General features: G+C 44.5%; 1 protein-coding gene across 14 annotated transcripts in view; it reads left to right on the top strand.

Annotated features, from left to right (window-relative positions):
- The window catches only part of LOC147730844 (myotubularin-related protein 9-like), a 180,369-nt gene that overhangs the window by 124,291 nt on the left and 40,964 nt on the right, over nt 1-15,114 (top strand). For all 14 annotated transcript variants that reach the window (XM_086955687.1, XM_086955685.1, XM_086955690.1 and 11 more), the window contains one exon: nt 1,562-1,703. In XM_086955687.1, coding sequence (XP_086811813.1) covers nt 1,562-1,703 — 142 coding nt within the window. The remainder of the gene's footprint in view (nt 1-1,561; nt 1,704-15,114) is intronic.

Here is a 15,114-nt window from a genome sequence, read left to right as displayed (position 1 = left end):
TTCATCAGTGTAGGAGATGACAGTGATGTCTTGTGATAAGATTATGTTGGCAAGCAGAGTCATGTATATGTTGAAAAGGATGGGGCTGAGGAATGATCCCAATGGGACTCAACATATCAATTAGTTGGTGTTTGATGTGAAAAGTGGAAGCCTGAACTTTTTGGTTCTTCTAGTGAGGAAGGAACTGATCCATTTGAGAGTGGATGCTTGTATGCCAATCTTGTGGAGTCTTCTGATGAGGGTGTTATAGGAGAAAGTGTTTAAGGCCACAGCAAGGTAGATTAGGATGCGGGCTGCTGTTTCTTGTCGGTACAGGATGCTTTGAATGCCATTGGTGGCCACAATGAGTGCTGTTTCAGTGCTGTGGTTCTTTCTGAATCCTGATTGAGTGTTGTCTAAAAGATGGTAAGAGGCATTTCTGAACTTTTTTTCTCTGGACTGCCATGGGAGACCTGCACCAACAGGATGCTGGCAGCAGTGGTATCAGAGGGTGGGGGTGCTCTATTTGGGGTGAAATCTCTGACAGCATTTCTTCTGATGTCAGGTCCTCTGCAAGGGTTTTTAGACTGCAGTGCAGGTTGCTGGCAGTGCCACCATTGGGAATACTGTGTTTTCTAGCACTTTAAATAAAGCTGTGGAAACAAAGAAAGGGGACATTCCCCAGTTTAAGGCAGATGCCCTGTTACTATCCTCTAATTGAGCCCCTTGGTCTTTAAACGTCCTTAAATACAAAACACAAATTTGGCTTCAAGATGTTTCAGTCTTTTCCCCTTGTGCATCCTTAAATCTTCATCTTGTGACCATTTTACTGCGAACATATGCTTCAACATCTGTGACATTTTGTTTGTGTTAGTCCTCTGTGTCCTGGGCTTTTATGAACTCGTAACAGGAAGGGTTTTAAGAGCAAGGCCATGTATACTTTGGAGCAAACCATACTGATTCTCTAATTCACACTGGGTTCGGCAAAGCCCAGTTCCTCCACGCCATCCACTTGATACCAGAAGACGTTGGTGTCAGAGCGTGGAAATTGATCATTGGTTTTCTGCTGAACTGCTGTAAAAAAAATGCTCTTTCCATTGCCCTTTGAAATAAATCTGTGCAGATGATCTACTGTTTTCCTCATACTGAGGAAAAGCGATGGGTCACTTTTTGAATTTGAGTGACGATGGCTCCTGTTCTCTCTTCTCGCCAGCCCACATGATAGACTGATAGATGTGATATGGAAGTGCCATGCATCCGCTGATGACGTGGACCAGTCTAAAGTTTTGGCCGGAATACATGTCAGAGCAATGCTAGTATTCCAGAACGCCTGGGTTCATCCAATTACGAGAATTGATCTCAAATTATTAGAACTCTGGAAACTAGTCTCTTTCATGTCAGTTTGTACCTCACAAAGAGAGTGTGGATATGTGGAACGTGGTCCGTGGGGGATTGTGAGACACCTTGGGTGGGTTGACTGTGTCTTTCCGTTGGAGCCTTGTCTGTCTTGGAATGAGTGCCTTAGAAGAGGGGTCTTTCTTTCTTGCTTACACATCCTGTTGTTTCTGCCCATTGATTCCAGGGAGGAAGCCTGTGTCCTTGTGCATGGAACAGAAGGCATGGACACTACCCTATTGGTGGCCTCTCTCGCCCAGCTCATCCTTGACCCCGAGTGCAGGACGTTCGCTGGATTCCAGGCCCTGATCGAACGCGAGTGGCTTCTGGTAAATACTCCTGGGACTGGTATTTTGTACAGCTTTTTGCAGGAAGACAGGACAAATTACATGAAAGAAGTACTATTGCAAAATAAAGAGAAAATACATATTCACGTCGTGGCTTGGGGTTTATAGAAGTGTTTCAGTGCCTCAACTCTCTACCCCTCCCACAATAAGAAGCAGTGCCTCTTTTTTATTTAGACTTATCCTCTCCACACTACACGTAAAAATAATGGATGCCTCGAAAGCACCCAAATCTATTTAAAATGCAAGCTTGAATTGGCAGTTCAGCACACAGTGCAAGCTTGTTGCAAAGCCATATGTCCCTTAGCTAAAAACACTTCTTACTGGAACTATCTTTAAAAGGAGTTGTACATCGGTGGAACACAAAAGGTTACATTTCTTTTTTCCTCCAAAATACATGTTTATTTACCTGCTAATCCAGCCCTCCCTTCCAGTAGGTTCCTTTAGTTGCATACCCCAAACCACTGCACAGGTTAATCTGCCGTTTGAGACTGCCCCTCCACCCCCATCCAAAGACATGCATACTTGGAAACCCTGCCTACCTAGCCCAATACAACACCCAATACTCCTATCATGTATATTACTACTACTGATGGGAATAAAACGAGTACTACAAGTACATTGCAGTAATCTCCCGGCATCCCTTCATTGCTGTCAATTCATAGCGCCAACAAACCGTTGGGTGTTAGAGCGCTTAATAAATCTTTTCAATTTCAACTTCAACTTCAACTTCAACTTCTACATGTAGTACTATGATTGAAATCTCTACGAGTACTGTTCCTACTAGTACCTACTACGGCAATTCATATTGCTTTATAATTACTACCACTAGTAGTAGCAGTTACCATTATTTAGTGTGTAGCATTAGTAGTAGTAACTAGTACTTGTAACAGTCGTATTGCTGCCAGTAACAACAGTAATAGTAGGGACCACTAAAGTGATACCTCCAATAGTACTACCAAATTACTACTTTTAGTCGGAGGATGAATCCTAGTAGTGGAAGTGGTAGTGGTAATCGCAGTCATGAGGCGTAGCACACATAGTAATGCTAATAATATATGGATGCATGTTACCAGTAGTAGAGGTAGTACCAGCAGTAGTTAAATGCTAGTTCTAGTAGGGTAGAGCGATGTGTACTACAGGCAGGGGCGTAGCTTAGTCACTAAGATTCAGGGGGGTAGGGAGGAGCTTCAGATTTCCCAACAATCATGCTGACATATCTCGTTAACATACATTATCTGAGAAGCAGGACATGAGAGGTGCATACGGAGCAGTGGAAAGTGAGAGCCGTGTAGATGGTCAGCGGTACGTAAGACAAAATATTTGATAGAATAACCAAAAGTTTTAAGAGCTTCAAAACAGAGAGGATTGCAAGAGTATGTGTATGTGTTTTGTGTGTGTGTGTGTATGTAAAATTTTTAATGAAATCCGACAGACATCGCCCCATACCTGACTGTCAGCACCTGTTCCCAACGGGTTACTAATACATTTATTAGGGGGTGTGTAACACCCCAAACACCCCCTGAAGCTATGTCCCTGACTAAAGTTAGAAATAATAATACTAATACACTGTACAGGGCCGCACGAGGTGCTGGTTGCGCCCCGTGCAACACTTTTTTGGGCACCCCCATATGACCTTCCCCTCGGTTTTCCTGCCTATCACCCAGCAAAAATGCCCCTCATCTCTCTATAGCCCCTCTCCGAAATACATTTTATTGTTTGAAAGGGTTTGTAAAGGCTGGCTTTACTAATCCACTCAGCTATCCACATAAAATACAGATCTGTTCTTTGCAACTGGCATAAGAACACTCTGCGCTACTGTATGGCAAGTCACAACTGCCACTAGGCAGAACTTTGATCTCTGTCTCTAGCAGGATCCATGAATAACAAGAGTTATCATCACATTTTTATTGCTGCCTAAAAGCTGGACCACAAGGAACTCTGCAGCAGGTGCTTTTAAATCATATGCATTTGCTAAACACAGCGCCCCCCTGAGAGCAATGCCACCCCAGGTTAGTGCCCAGTGCCGTCACACCAACAGAGATGTCAGGGTGGCAGGAAGGAGATCCTTGTTTTTACAGGGGCTGTGCAACGGATTGAGTGCGCCATGTTTTTCCAAATCCCACAGTTCCGTGGCTAATGCAGGGTCCACACTGTTGCAAACAAAGTCATTAATCAGCACATAATGGCTGGCCCAACAATACTGCTTGTGATCTGCTATCCCCACTCCCCATGGTAGGGATTCAACATGCACTTGTGAGATTGAGATGCAATTTGAGGGAGCCTCAAACTGCCCCACTCAAATCTCGTTATTGAAGATTGCAGTGAGAAAAAAAGTTTGGAGCACATAAAGAAATCGAGGAGGGAAAAACATTTTGTAAAAGACTCCTATGCCCACGGTTGTGAGGAGAGGCCTTTCCAAATGTCCAGTGCACTTGGGTTGGCGGGGGAGTGATGTTGAAGTCCCAAGCCCATTGCCTAGTCACTGGTATGTGCATGCCTCAATACCTAAACTTATTATCAGCCAATTGTAAGCCTGTCATTGTTCTTATGTCTTTTGTGACCCTGTCAATGGTGTATATGTAGACTTGGATCAATTAACCTTCAATCGAGAGGCTCCCTGTACATTCCTCTATCCATCAATGTAGAGAAGTTGTTGGGTCACTCATACATACTAACATCGTCGCCATATAATGATATGCTATCCTCAAGAGACCCTATTTAGCGGAACCCAGTAACTGCGCATTTTTACCGAACCCAATCCCCTAGAGGCTCTATGACCTGTCAAAGAGGAGCAGTGGCAAGGGACATCCCTGTCCTGTGACCCCTTCGATACTGAAAGGAGTGGAAAACTCACGCTCTCCCTAACCTGTGCCCAAGGTTCAAAGAAAAGTAATGAAACAGTAGATGGGGCCAAAATTCATACCGTGTGTATATCATAGCATAATCATATCAAGCAAAAGGGAAGGGTAACTGCATAAAGGAACCACGAATACAATTAAATACAAAAAAACTCTATTTCATTTAATAAATGTTCATATTAAAACAAAATATACATCAATGTCAATATTACATAAAATTCAATAAAAAACAAGGAATAGCAGATTATACAGAATTGACAAAAATTAATCATATATTAAAAAGACCATAAAGTGGCAATCAATGCTTTCCAACGCGTGTTTCGGCGTTTCAAGGACGCCTTCCTCAGGAACCACAAATTCTGTCTGAAATATACAGTTAAAACATGATCAATTCCATGAATTAAAATAATTTTTTATCATCAAAGACTGCATATCATGAACAACATAGTTATAATTATTATATATATAACATCACTAATTCAAGACAATTAAAAACACAATTAATCAACCAATGCTGGATGGATTCCTAAATAGCACACCTTCCCTATTTGCTATGGCAATATAATAATTGCCAAACAAAGTACAAATCTAATGTATATATATTTGAGCAGTTGTATGGTAACTAAGCCACGGTCACCTGGAGACCCATTTGGACACTCCCTAACCCCAAATCAACGGTGGATGATAATTGGGCAAAAGACTAATCAGTCAATGATTACTGATAGCTCAATTGGAAAGTCATGGATATGGCCTAAATAATTCAAAATGTATTTGTCTATAGTAGTATAATGTAAGCTGGACATACTTACTATAAGAATTTCCAAAACATGGCTTATAGCAAACTCATGTTCCCTCAGATTTCTTAATCAGTCTTATTCCAATGATGCAAGAAATATGTCTTTTATTGACTGTGAATCAAGAAAAGGGATAAACATTCTGTATCAGACACCATTGTTGGAGTGCAATACTGCAGTGCAATGCGGGGCTAATCATGTAAATCGTTAATACGGATTACTGTTGGTAAGTAACCAGGAAATTCTAAGCTATGTTATTGATACTATATATTCCATGGTTGGTTATCTCTATTTCCAATCCTATTTACATATGAAAAGGTGCCCCTGAGGCAAACCCTTGGTGCATAACAAATATATGTTCCTATTGGTAAACCTTATATATGGGATCAATAGGATATTAAGAAAAAGGGCACAGATTGTTCTTAAATGTTAAACCCTGGATGCAAGGAGATTGGCTTTTATCTCAATCACGATAGTTAGTTTTCACTTCACCTCTAAACTCAGGTTTCAACTTCATATAGGAAAAATACTCACTTAATGAAAGCGTGAGGTAATTTCATGCTGCATGTAGTATCCAAAGTCACAAAAGTGGCATTCTCTATTTCATGTATAACTTCAGGACTACAGTGGTATATAGGCATGAAATGAGAGAGAAAGAAGAAAAAGGCAAAACATGAGCCCCATTATATGTACCTATGTTTATCTCTTCATCAAATTATATAAATCACTGCGTGGGTATGACTTACATATGGAGGAAATCAATCTATTCAATGCAGGCAAATACATCAAAGAGTGTTCTTTTTTAGGAAAACCCAGTTCGTCGTGGATATAAACTGGGATCTTCCGCGTCGATTTCACTAGTATATGTGAATCACGCTCGGCGGGTGTCTAAATGAAAAAAGACGTAGTTTGTGGTATTTAGTAAAGGACCCATCTGATAAAAAGAGAAGGCTCGCGGAATTCCTACGGGTTCTTCTTACCGTTAAAAAGGGATGTGAGAAGCTGTATCCGAAGATATTCTATTCAGTGCAGGCAGATATATAAAAGGATGTTCTTTTTTTTTGGAAAACCCAGATGGTCGTAGATAGAGATAAGGATCTTCTGCGTCGATTTCACTAGCATATGCGATCATGCTCGGCGGGTGTCTAAATGAAAAAGACGTAGTTTGTGATATTTAATAAAAGACCCATCTGATAAAGAGAAGGCTCACAGAGTTCCTATATGTTCTTCTTACCGATAAAAAGATGTGACAAGCTGTATACGAAAATAACTACGACGATGTAAAGGGGTGGCCGATGTTTCCACCTTCGCATTTAGATTAAAATTGGCGAATTTCTGAATGAAAGATAAAATAAACTCTATTCAGAAAGGGAGCGGCAAAGTAAATCAATATTAAACCGGAAGGTTATCTAGAGTACTAGAGCTTTCCTTACCAGTAAGATTTATTGAAGTCTGCGTGCACGGACAAGGCGCTGCAATGGATAGCCGCTGGCGTCCTATGGCCGTTGGAGATTGTATCACCCAAAATTCATACCTACAGCAACCAAAACATGAAGGCACATTGGACCAAGTCAAAGGTCTTTTCGAAATCAATGGATACCAGGGCCCGCAGGTCTTCACATGCCGCAGATAGTGCCTAGGCGGTGTAAACGTGTCTGAGGCCTAGCATAAACCTATTTGGATATCGGTGTATCAGTGCCTTGAATACTTTTATCAACTTATTTGTCAGTGCTTTCATGAGAATCTTAGCCTTTAAATTAATTAAGAAGAAGGGCCTGTTTGAATTGCACTAATTCTTTGGTTTAGGAGGCTTTAGGATTAGAGATCCAAGTATATTGTCCGGCAGCTCCCCAGCATGCATCGCCTCTGCATACATGCCCATAAGTGGCGGACAGGATGATAGCCATACTGCTTAAAACCTCAAGCAGAAATCCATTTGAACCCAGAGTCTTTCAGTAAAGGAGAGAGTTGAGGGCAGTCAGTGCTTCCACCTCCATTAAAGGTTCCTCTGGCATCATCCGATCACTACTGTGAATCCTAGGCATTATCAGACCTTCAGTGACCGGGTTGCATCGCTCTGCCAGTGACGAGGGTTGCTCCGCATAGAGAAGCCTATATTAAAACATGCATATTCCTGAGCAATTAGATGGGAATCAGTGACGGTTTGTGGCACGTGAGAAAGAATGCTGGGGACCAATATAAAAACCCGGTCTTGATTTGCCAGCCAGTAGAGCAGCTTCACTCCTTTGTCCCCAACCTCATAAATCTTATAGTGTGTAGCGCAGTGAAGACAAAGGAAGCAAAGTCCAGCAATTTTTGTTGGAGAGATATCCAAAGCATTTCTGTCCTATGCCTTGTATGTTCATCTATAGGATCACTTTTTTCCCTTTCAGCTTGATCTATTTCAGCTTCTAGCTCAAGAATTTCACATTGTCGTTTCTTTTTTGCCACTTTTTGGTGGGAAATAACTTCTTCCCCCAAGACTGGTAATAACACCTCGCGTAGCACAGTTGGAAAATCAGCCATGTCTGTGCTCAGGTCAAAGTAATCTGAATGTGTGATTTAATGAATTTGACAAAGGCTACATCCTGGAGCTACCAGGCCCTTAATTTATGTAGCCCTGTCCATCGTCTACCGGGCAATTAAATCTTAATCCGTATCGGGGCACAATCAGGTCGGGGTCAAGGGAGAATCTGGGCTTCCACCCAGTTAGTCTGGTTCACTGCGTCAAGAAACAATAATCTATTCTACTTATTAAATGTTTAATATTTATTACATGTTATAAATTAAGATATGCTTTCAGTGTACATCAATTAAGTGGCACTTCCTATAGAGTGGGACACCCCTGCCTCCTGATATTGCTGTATCTTTCAGCTGCCTTTGACGCAGTGGACCATCCCACCCACATTCGCACCGTAGAGTGTCAAATTGAATTCACTGCCAGTGCCCTTCATAGGTTCACCTCCTTTCCAGCCGACACCTGTTCATTCACATAGGCACCTCCAAATCCCAAAGTATCCATTTCACCTACAAAGTCTTACAAGGTTCAATAACGTCCTCCTGTACTTTTTATCCTTCAATACTCCCAGATACCAGTGTCAAAATTCACCTGTATTCTGATGATTCACAGCTCTCTATGGAAGCCTCCTCTGCTACAGAGGTTCAATGCCTCAATCCTTGCCTTCAACTCATCAGAACTGGGGGTATAATTTATGAGATGGGTGCATCACGTTTTCACCATGCAACATAATACATGTGTGATAAAAACTTCTACGTCAGATTTTAAAGCCACGCAAAGCCACTTCGAGTGGCTTAAAAAATCTGGAGTAACACAACGCAGCACAAATCGCTTTGTTGCGTTACTCTGCCCTGGGTAGAATTTCCTTGGACGTTGCGTGGGTGTTCCCATGCAACTGCCATGGATTTGAACCCATTCCCAGATTTACAAGAACCTGTAAACCTGGGGATGCACCAAAATGTTACACCTTCCCAAGGGAGGTGTAACGATCAGAAATATCTCTATTTCTCCTTGCGTCTTTTTCGTTCTATGTTTGCAGCATTCTGCAGCACACATAGAAAGAGGAATATGCCTCCCAGGATTGCAGCAGGGTGCTCCTTCCTGCACAAAAACAATCCTGCATGCAATGCAGGCCCCCTTGCACCATGGTACAAGGGTGCCTGCGTTGGCGCTAGACAGCACATTTTGTGACAGCGAATGGGAAAGAGCGGTATGTACCATATTCCATTCAATATGGCACATTCCTGTCCTTTCCCTGTCATGCAGTGTATCAAGGTAACTTGCTGCACTGCACTGCGTCAGTTGCTCATAAATGAGCCCCTCAGAGCTCAACGCCTACCTAGAGCTTAATACAATCAAGACAAAATTCCTGTTATTTTTTGCCAAGAACAAGCAAGAAATAGAACAAAACTGGCTTATTATTTAATTATTATTATTATTTAAAATTTTATATAGCGCGCAGTTACCCTCGGGCATCCCAGCGCTTCTCCAGACACCATCAGAAAACCAATGGCCAGTTCAGTGCAGTCAAGCAGGAAACAAATGAGTTTTGAGACATTTACGAAATCGCAATGCGCAGGTCTCAGCGCGCAATTTTAAAGGAAGGGCGTTCCATAGCATCGCTGTGCTGACCGAAAATCTGTTCCCGCAAGTACGGGCCCTTTTTACTCTAGGGACTAGGAGAAGATGTTTCTGATCGGAACACAGTATTCTGTTCGCTTTATAGGGCAACGCTAGATTCCTCAGTATGGGAGGGCCCTTCCCCTGCAGGATTTTATGGGCTGTGCAGAGAGCCTTAAATTTGACCCTTTCCCACACTGGGAGCCAGTGCAGCGCCTTTAAGGCCGGTCTGGCTGACTGCATCCTAGGGATGCCCATGAGCAGCCTTGCAGCCGTATTTTGAATCTGCTGAAGTTTATTAAAAGTGGCTTCAGGAGCGCCCAGAAAGATGGCATTACTGTAATCCAGTCTCGATGTAATCAACCCCTGAATCAGCAGCCTCCTTGATGTTAAAGGCAGAAGAGGAAAAATTTTGCGGGCTGACCGCAGCAGGGCAAAACAAACTCCTGCGGTTTTCTTAGCTTGGGTCCTAAACAACAAGTCTTGCTCTAACCAGACCCCTAAGCTCTTGATCTCCTCTTTCGAGCTAGGGAGTTCTCCCATGCAGCTAGGTCAGCAGGTCAGAGGGAGTGAGGGGGTTTTACTCCCTAACAGCATTATTTCTGTCTTCGAGCCATTCAGCTTAAGAGCTGACTCACCCATCCAAGTGTGGACTTTCGACAGGCAGGAGTGCAGTAGATCGGGGTTCTCTACCAGTTGGGATAGGGCGACCACCAACTGCGTATCATCCGCATAACTGACGATCTTAATGTCAAAAGGGGCCACCACATCCTCCAAGGGGGCCATATATACAATAAACAATGTAGGGCTGAGGGAGGAGCCCTGTGGCACCCCACACTGGAGGGGGATAGATGTTGACCGATCACTGCCTTCCCACACCTGGTATGTGCGGCCGTTGAGAAATGACCTAAGCCACTTCAGAGCAACCCCTGACACACCAACCTCTGACAGCCGTTGAATCAACACCTTATGGTTCACGGTGTCAAACGCCGCGCTGAGGTCCAGGAGGATCACTGCCACTGACCCTCCTGAGTCCAGGATGCGTCTGGTTTCGTCCACGACAGCCAGAAGGGCGGTGTCAGTGCCCTGGCCTGGACGAAATCCGGTTTGTGAATCTCGAAGCAAGCCATTAGTCTCCAAGAAACCTGACAGTTGCTGATTCACTAACCATTCAGCGATTTTGCCGAGTCCCGGCAGCAGGGAGATGGGCCTGAAGTTTGGCAGGTCCGAAGGGTCCAGATTTGGCTTCTTTAAAAGTGCCTTTACCACAGCTGTTTTCCAGCTCGGTGGCACCAAGCCCTGGGCAAAGGAGGCATTCATTAAATCGGTGACAGGAACCGCAATAGAAGTTGCTACCTGTTTTAAGAACTTCATAGGGACCGGATCCCTAGGGGAGCCTCTTTTCATAGATCCCAAAGCCTTCAAAACTTCAGCCACTGATACTGGGCCAAAAGTGTCTAAATGAATAGATACGTTTCTTGGCTGAGTTACTATGTCCATTTTGTGATCGGACTGACGCAACAGAGACTGGGGCAAGGTGCTTAATATCTTCTCAATTTTCGTATGGAAATAGTCTGCCAGCTCCTTACACTTCTGGTTATCATGTGTGACCACGGGCTCGGGAACTTTAAGAAGTTCCTTAACCACTTTAAAAGTCTCCCTGGAGGAGTTGGAGGCAGATCTTATCCGCTCCTCAAAAAATTGGGCTTTAGCCTGCCGAAGAGCGGATTTATACCCCCTCATAGCAACGCGGTATTCCTCTCGCCTGGTTATCTCCCATTTCTTTCTCCACAACCTCTCCAGCTTCTTACATCCCTTCCTAAGGGTACGGAGCTCGGGAGTGTACCACGGGGCGGAACCAATTCTTTTCTCCCTCTTTTGCACTCTCTTTATTGGGTCCGATTCGGGAGGAGGGGGTGTGGCGTCAAGTTTAGAAGTCCAGTCATTGATCGATAACCTGGACCAGGCTCTGTCCACAAGAAAGGCATGGTGGGCAGATGTGGGCGATGAGTCGATTTGCCAGATTGCCGAAACCAGAAAGTGATCGGACCACGGGAGGGGGTATGCTGGCCTAGCCATAAAGCGGGGGATATTAGAAAAAATTGGATCGAGTAAATGTCCCTTATCGTGCGTAGCCCCTGCATTGATTAAGGACAACTCACATGCTTTCAGATCGCCCTGAAGGTCTCGGGCTACTGGATCAGCAGGGTCATTAAAATGGAGATTGAGATCTCCCATCACTCGTAGACGAGGCCAGAGTCGTCACTGTTTCCATTAAAGAGCTGACAAAGTTACCCACACAGCCCGGAGGCCGGTAGATCAGTATACCTGACAGTGAAACCGTAGGGGATATCCGCAAGGAAAAGTGGCAGCCCTCACAGTCCGAAACTAAACCATTCTGGGCCCTACATACATATGTGTCCCTGTATAAAATGGCAATGCCACCCCCTCGCCCCACAGGTCTATCAAGATGATATATAAGAAAGCCTGGCGGGAGGGCTTGCACAATGTCGGCATCGGAACTAGAAGTTATCCAGGTTTCCGTCAAGAACAAGATGTCTAAGTCCAGATCTTGTATGAGGAAATTGACTTCTGCTGAATGCCTTGGAAGAGATCTGCAATTCAGCAGACCTAGCAACAGGGCGTTCTTACCTTTATCCAGATGAGTGATCTGACACGGCCTGAAAACTGATGGCAGGCTGAGTCCTTTATAGGACGGTTTGCATCCCACGGTTTGCAAAGGACGCAGTGCAATGAGATCGTCACGAGCGTATGTCAGTCTAGTTGCCGGATTTTTGGGCAGAGTTCCAGGCCCTAGGCCCGTCTGGGCCGAGACGGGCACAGACGGGCTGGACTCTGGCGTGACTCCGGCGCGGTGACGGTGCTTCCGATGCGCGTCACCGCTGCGCGTCTCCATAATAGCTTTATATAGGGGCCGCGCCTCCTGTGAAGAACACGAAAGCGCTCACGAATATGGCACCTGCAGAACGTCCCTGAACTACCCCCAAGATGGCGGCGATCCTGTAAATCTGCCTGAGGACCCGCGAAAACCGCGGTGAGGGTCACAATTATCGTGCAAGTAAGTGCTACTCTGAGAATCTCCTATTTAAAAGCTGGGTACAATAACGAAAGAAGTAAAAATAAGATTGAGACAATAAGGGATGATAAGTTTAAAAAACGCGCGAGTAAGTACACACTAAATTGCTGACTTAGTAAATTGCGCTTACGCGCAGTATCACAAAACAGTAGCGCTATCCGCTTAAGGCGCACAAACCTTTGTCCTGGCTTAATGACATGAACATTAACAACTTTGAACCCCAGCTGTCAATTAATGCGTAGTTGGATTCACACTGGACACCAACCTCACACTCAAGGCACATGCTGCCAAAAAACAAAGACAACTGGGTACCTGCTTCCTCTTCTAAAGAAAGTGAAATGATTTCCACCAAAAGGCAACTTCAGAAATGCTGTTCAAGCCGTCAAACTCTAGCATCAGGATGGTGCTAACACCAGATCCATGGGCTTCACATTGCCCCCCTTAAAAGCATCCAACATGCAACAGCACATCTCATCCAGGGCGCGAAGAAGGGGTCCTGATCGAACTCCATTGGCTCCCTTTGCCTGGCCACACCATCCTAAAAAATGCAGCTGCATCATTAACAGTGCCATCATGACCAGCTCCCTTGCTTATCATGAAGACATGGCCACTATCTCCGGTATAGCTCTGCCCACCCAGGACACCAATAAACCAGAAGCTAAGAAGTATAAAAAAGCAAGAAAGCAGGCTTTTTCTATCTCTGCACCCAGGATCTGGAACATCAGCTCTGTATCTAAAACTCACCCTAAAACCCCTGAGGTGGCCCGGAGGTTAGAGTAGCTTTGCTTAATTATCCCCTTTGGGGAGGGGGCAATGCATGGGGCCCCCTCTCCATGCTTATTTCCTGCTTCACCGGTGGTCTCCATCTCCCTATGGGCCGGCACATATATTCTTTGGCCTCGGGGACCGCATCCACAAGGCATGAATCAGTCTGTTGGGCTTGTTGCCACCCCGAGGGGGCAGCACATCCATCACCTCACTGCCATTCCCGCCGCTGGAGTGCAGGAATTGCTCATGCACAGAGGAAGCAGAAAAATAGATTCCACAGGAGCTGTACCTAGGTGCCAGAGGTCGTCCCCTCCCTCCACGTCCCCCAAAAAGCCCCCAAGCTTGTAGGTGCCAGGGGTGGGACCTGAGCACCAAACGAAACCAAAAAAAATAGAAAATGGTATGCAGTGTGAGACCGGTGTAGTACAAAGAGCGTAGCAGCTTTCTCTCATTTAATATTCACTGATTTGGGTCGGAGTACCCCATAATGGCCTTTGAGGATCTTAAATATGCATACAGTTTCTTCGTGGTACCTCAAGGAGGGCTAGGGGCTGCGCCAGTGTTCAGCACAAGTGCTGTGGGGGCTGCATGAAGTGCAGCAGCGCCTCAGAAGTATTTTATTTAATAAAAACTGACCCCAAGTCTCATGGGCCTTCCACACATAGCCCCAGGAGAGGTTTATCATGTTTTTTAAGTACTCCCATAGCTGGAACCTTTGCTTTTAGGCTTTAGAGTGCATGGACCCCTTTTGGTGGTCTTATGGCTGCATTTTATGACATGTTTACAAAAAATAAACATTCTAACAGATATGTTTATTGTGTTTTGAATTGAAATACATTATTGATTATATTGGTAGTTGTTGGACCTGGGGTTACCAGTCCACATAGGGTAGCCTGGCACAGAGTAGGAAGGTCTATTCTCAAAGGCAATTGTGTTATGCTTGCGTCACACTCCACACAGCAATCCAGCGCCCATCCACTAAAAATGACACTACACCAGATTAGAAAAATACGGAATTCTTTATAAAAATTCTTTGAATGGTCTTACCCCGTCAACCAGGGGTTGTTTACATATAGCAAGCATTTCCACATTTGATTTCCAGTATCCTTATACATTCATCATTACATTTGGTTTTAGAACCTTATTGTCTATTGGCAAGAATTCAGTAATCCCCTCCAATGCGCTATATTTCAGTCAGTACTTTTGCGGTTTGAATTTCAAGTTAGCAGTAAGAACATACCCCCCCTCCATTCAGAGAAGCAAGAGTGTACAATCTTAAACCTTGAAAAGCATTTGACACTTCCCTTATAATAAGTTCAGAGAATGAATTGACAAACATCAGGTCGGTTTACCCCAAGCAGATAACAACAGGCATTAAATTCCAGCAAGATCAGGCGTTTAAGTAGATCACCCATGGTGTTCTGGCTACCAGTTTACTCGAGTAATGAGCCAGCAATAGTGCTATTAATGGTAGCTCGCTAGTTGCAGAATGTTAGTCTTTCCAGTACAGGCTCCCCTGGCATATTTGTCAGTTCCCTTCAGGTTTCCAGGAAATAGTTCCTTTATTATGCCCTGTGGCGATGCCTCCGTTTTGATGTCCTTCCCCAGCTCCCAGAACTCAGCTTACTTATGGCAGAATTGATGTTTGTCCTGATTCAGCCAACCCGTGCAGCGGGAGTCGTCACCTCACCACAGACCGACTCTTCTCTTAGCGTCCGCTCTCTCCCCAGCCAGGCCG

This window comes from Lissotriton vulgaris, chromosome 2_1 (genome assembly GCF_964263255.1).
Source record: "Lissotriton vulgaris chromosome 2_1, aLisVul1.2, whole genome shotgun sequence".
Lineage (NCBI taxonomy): Eukaryota > Metazoa > Chordata > Amphibia > Caudata > Salamandridae > Lissotriton > Lissotriton vulgaris.
Note: the sequence above shows the minus strand (reverse complement) of the source record. Positions and strands in the feature narration are given on the sequence as shown.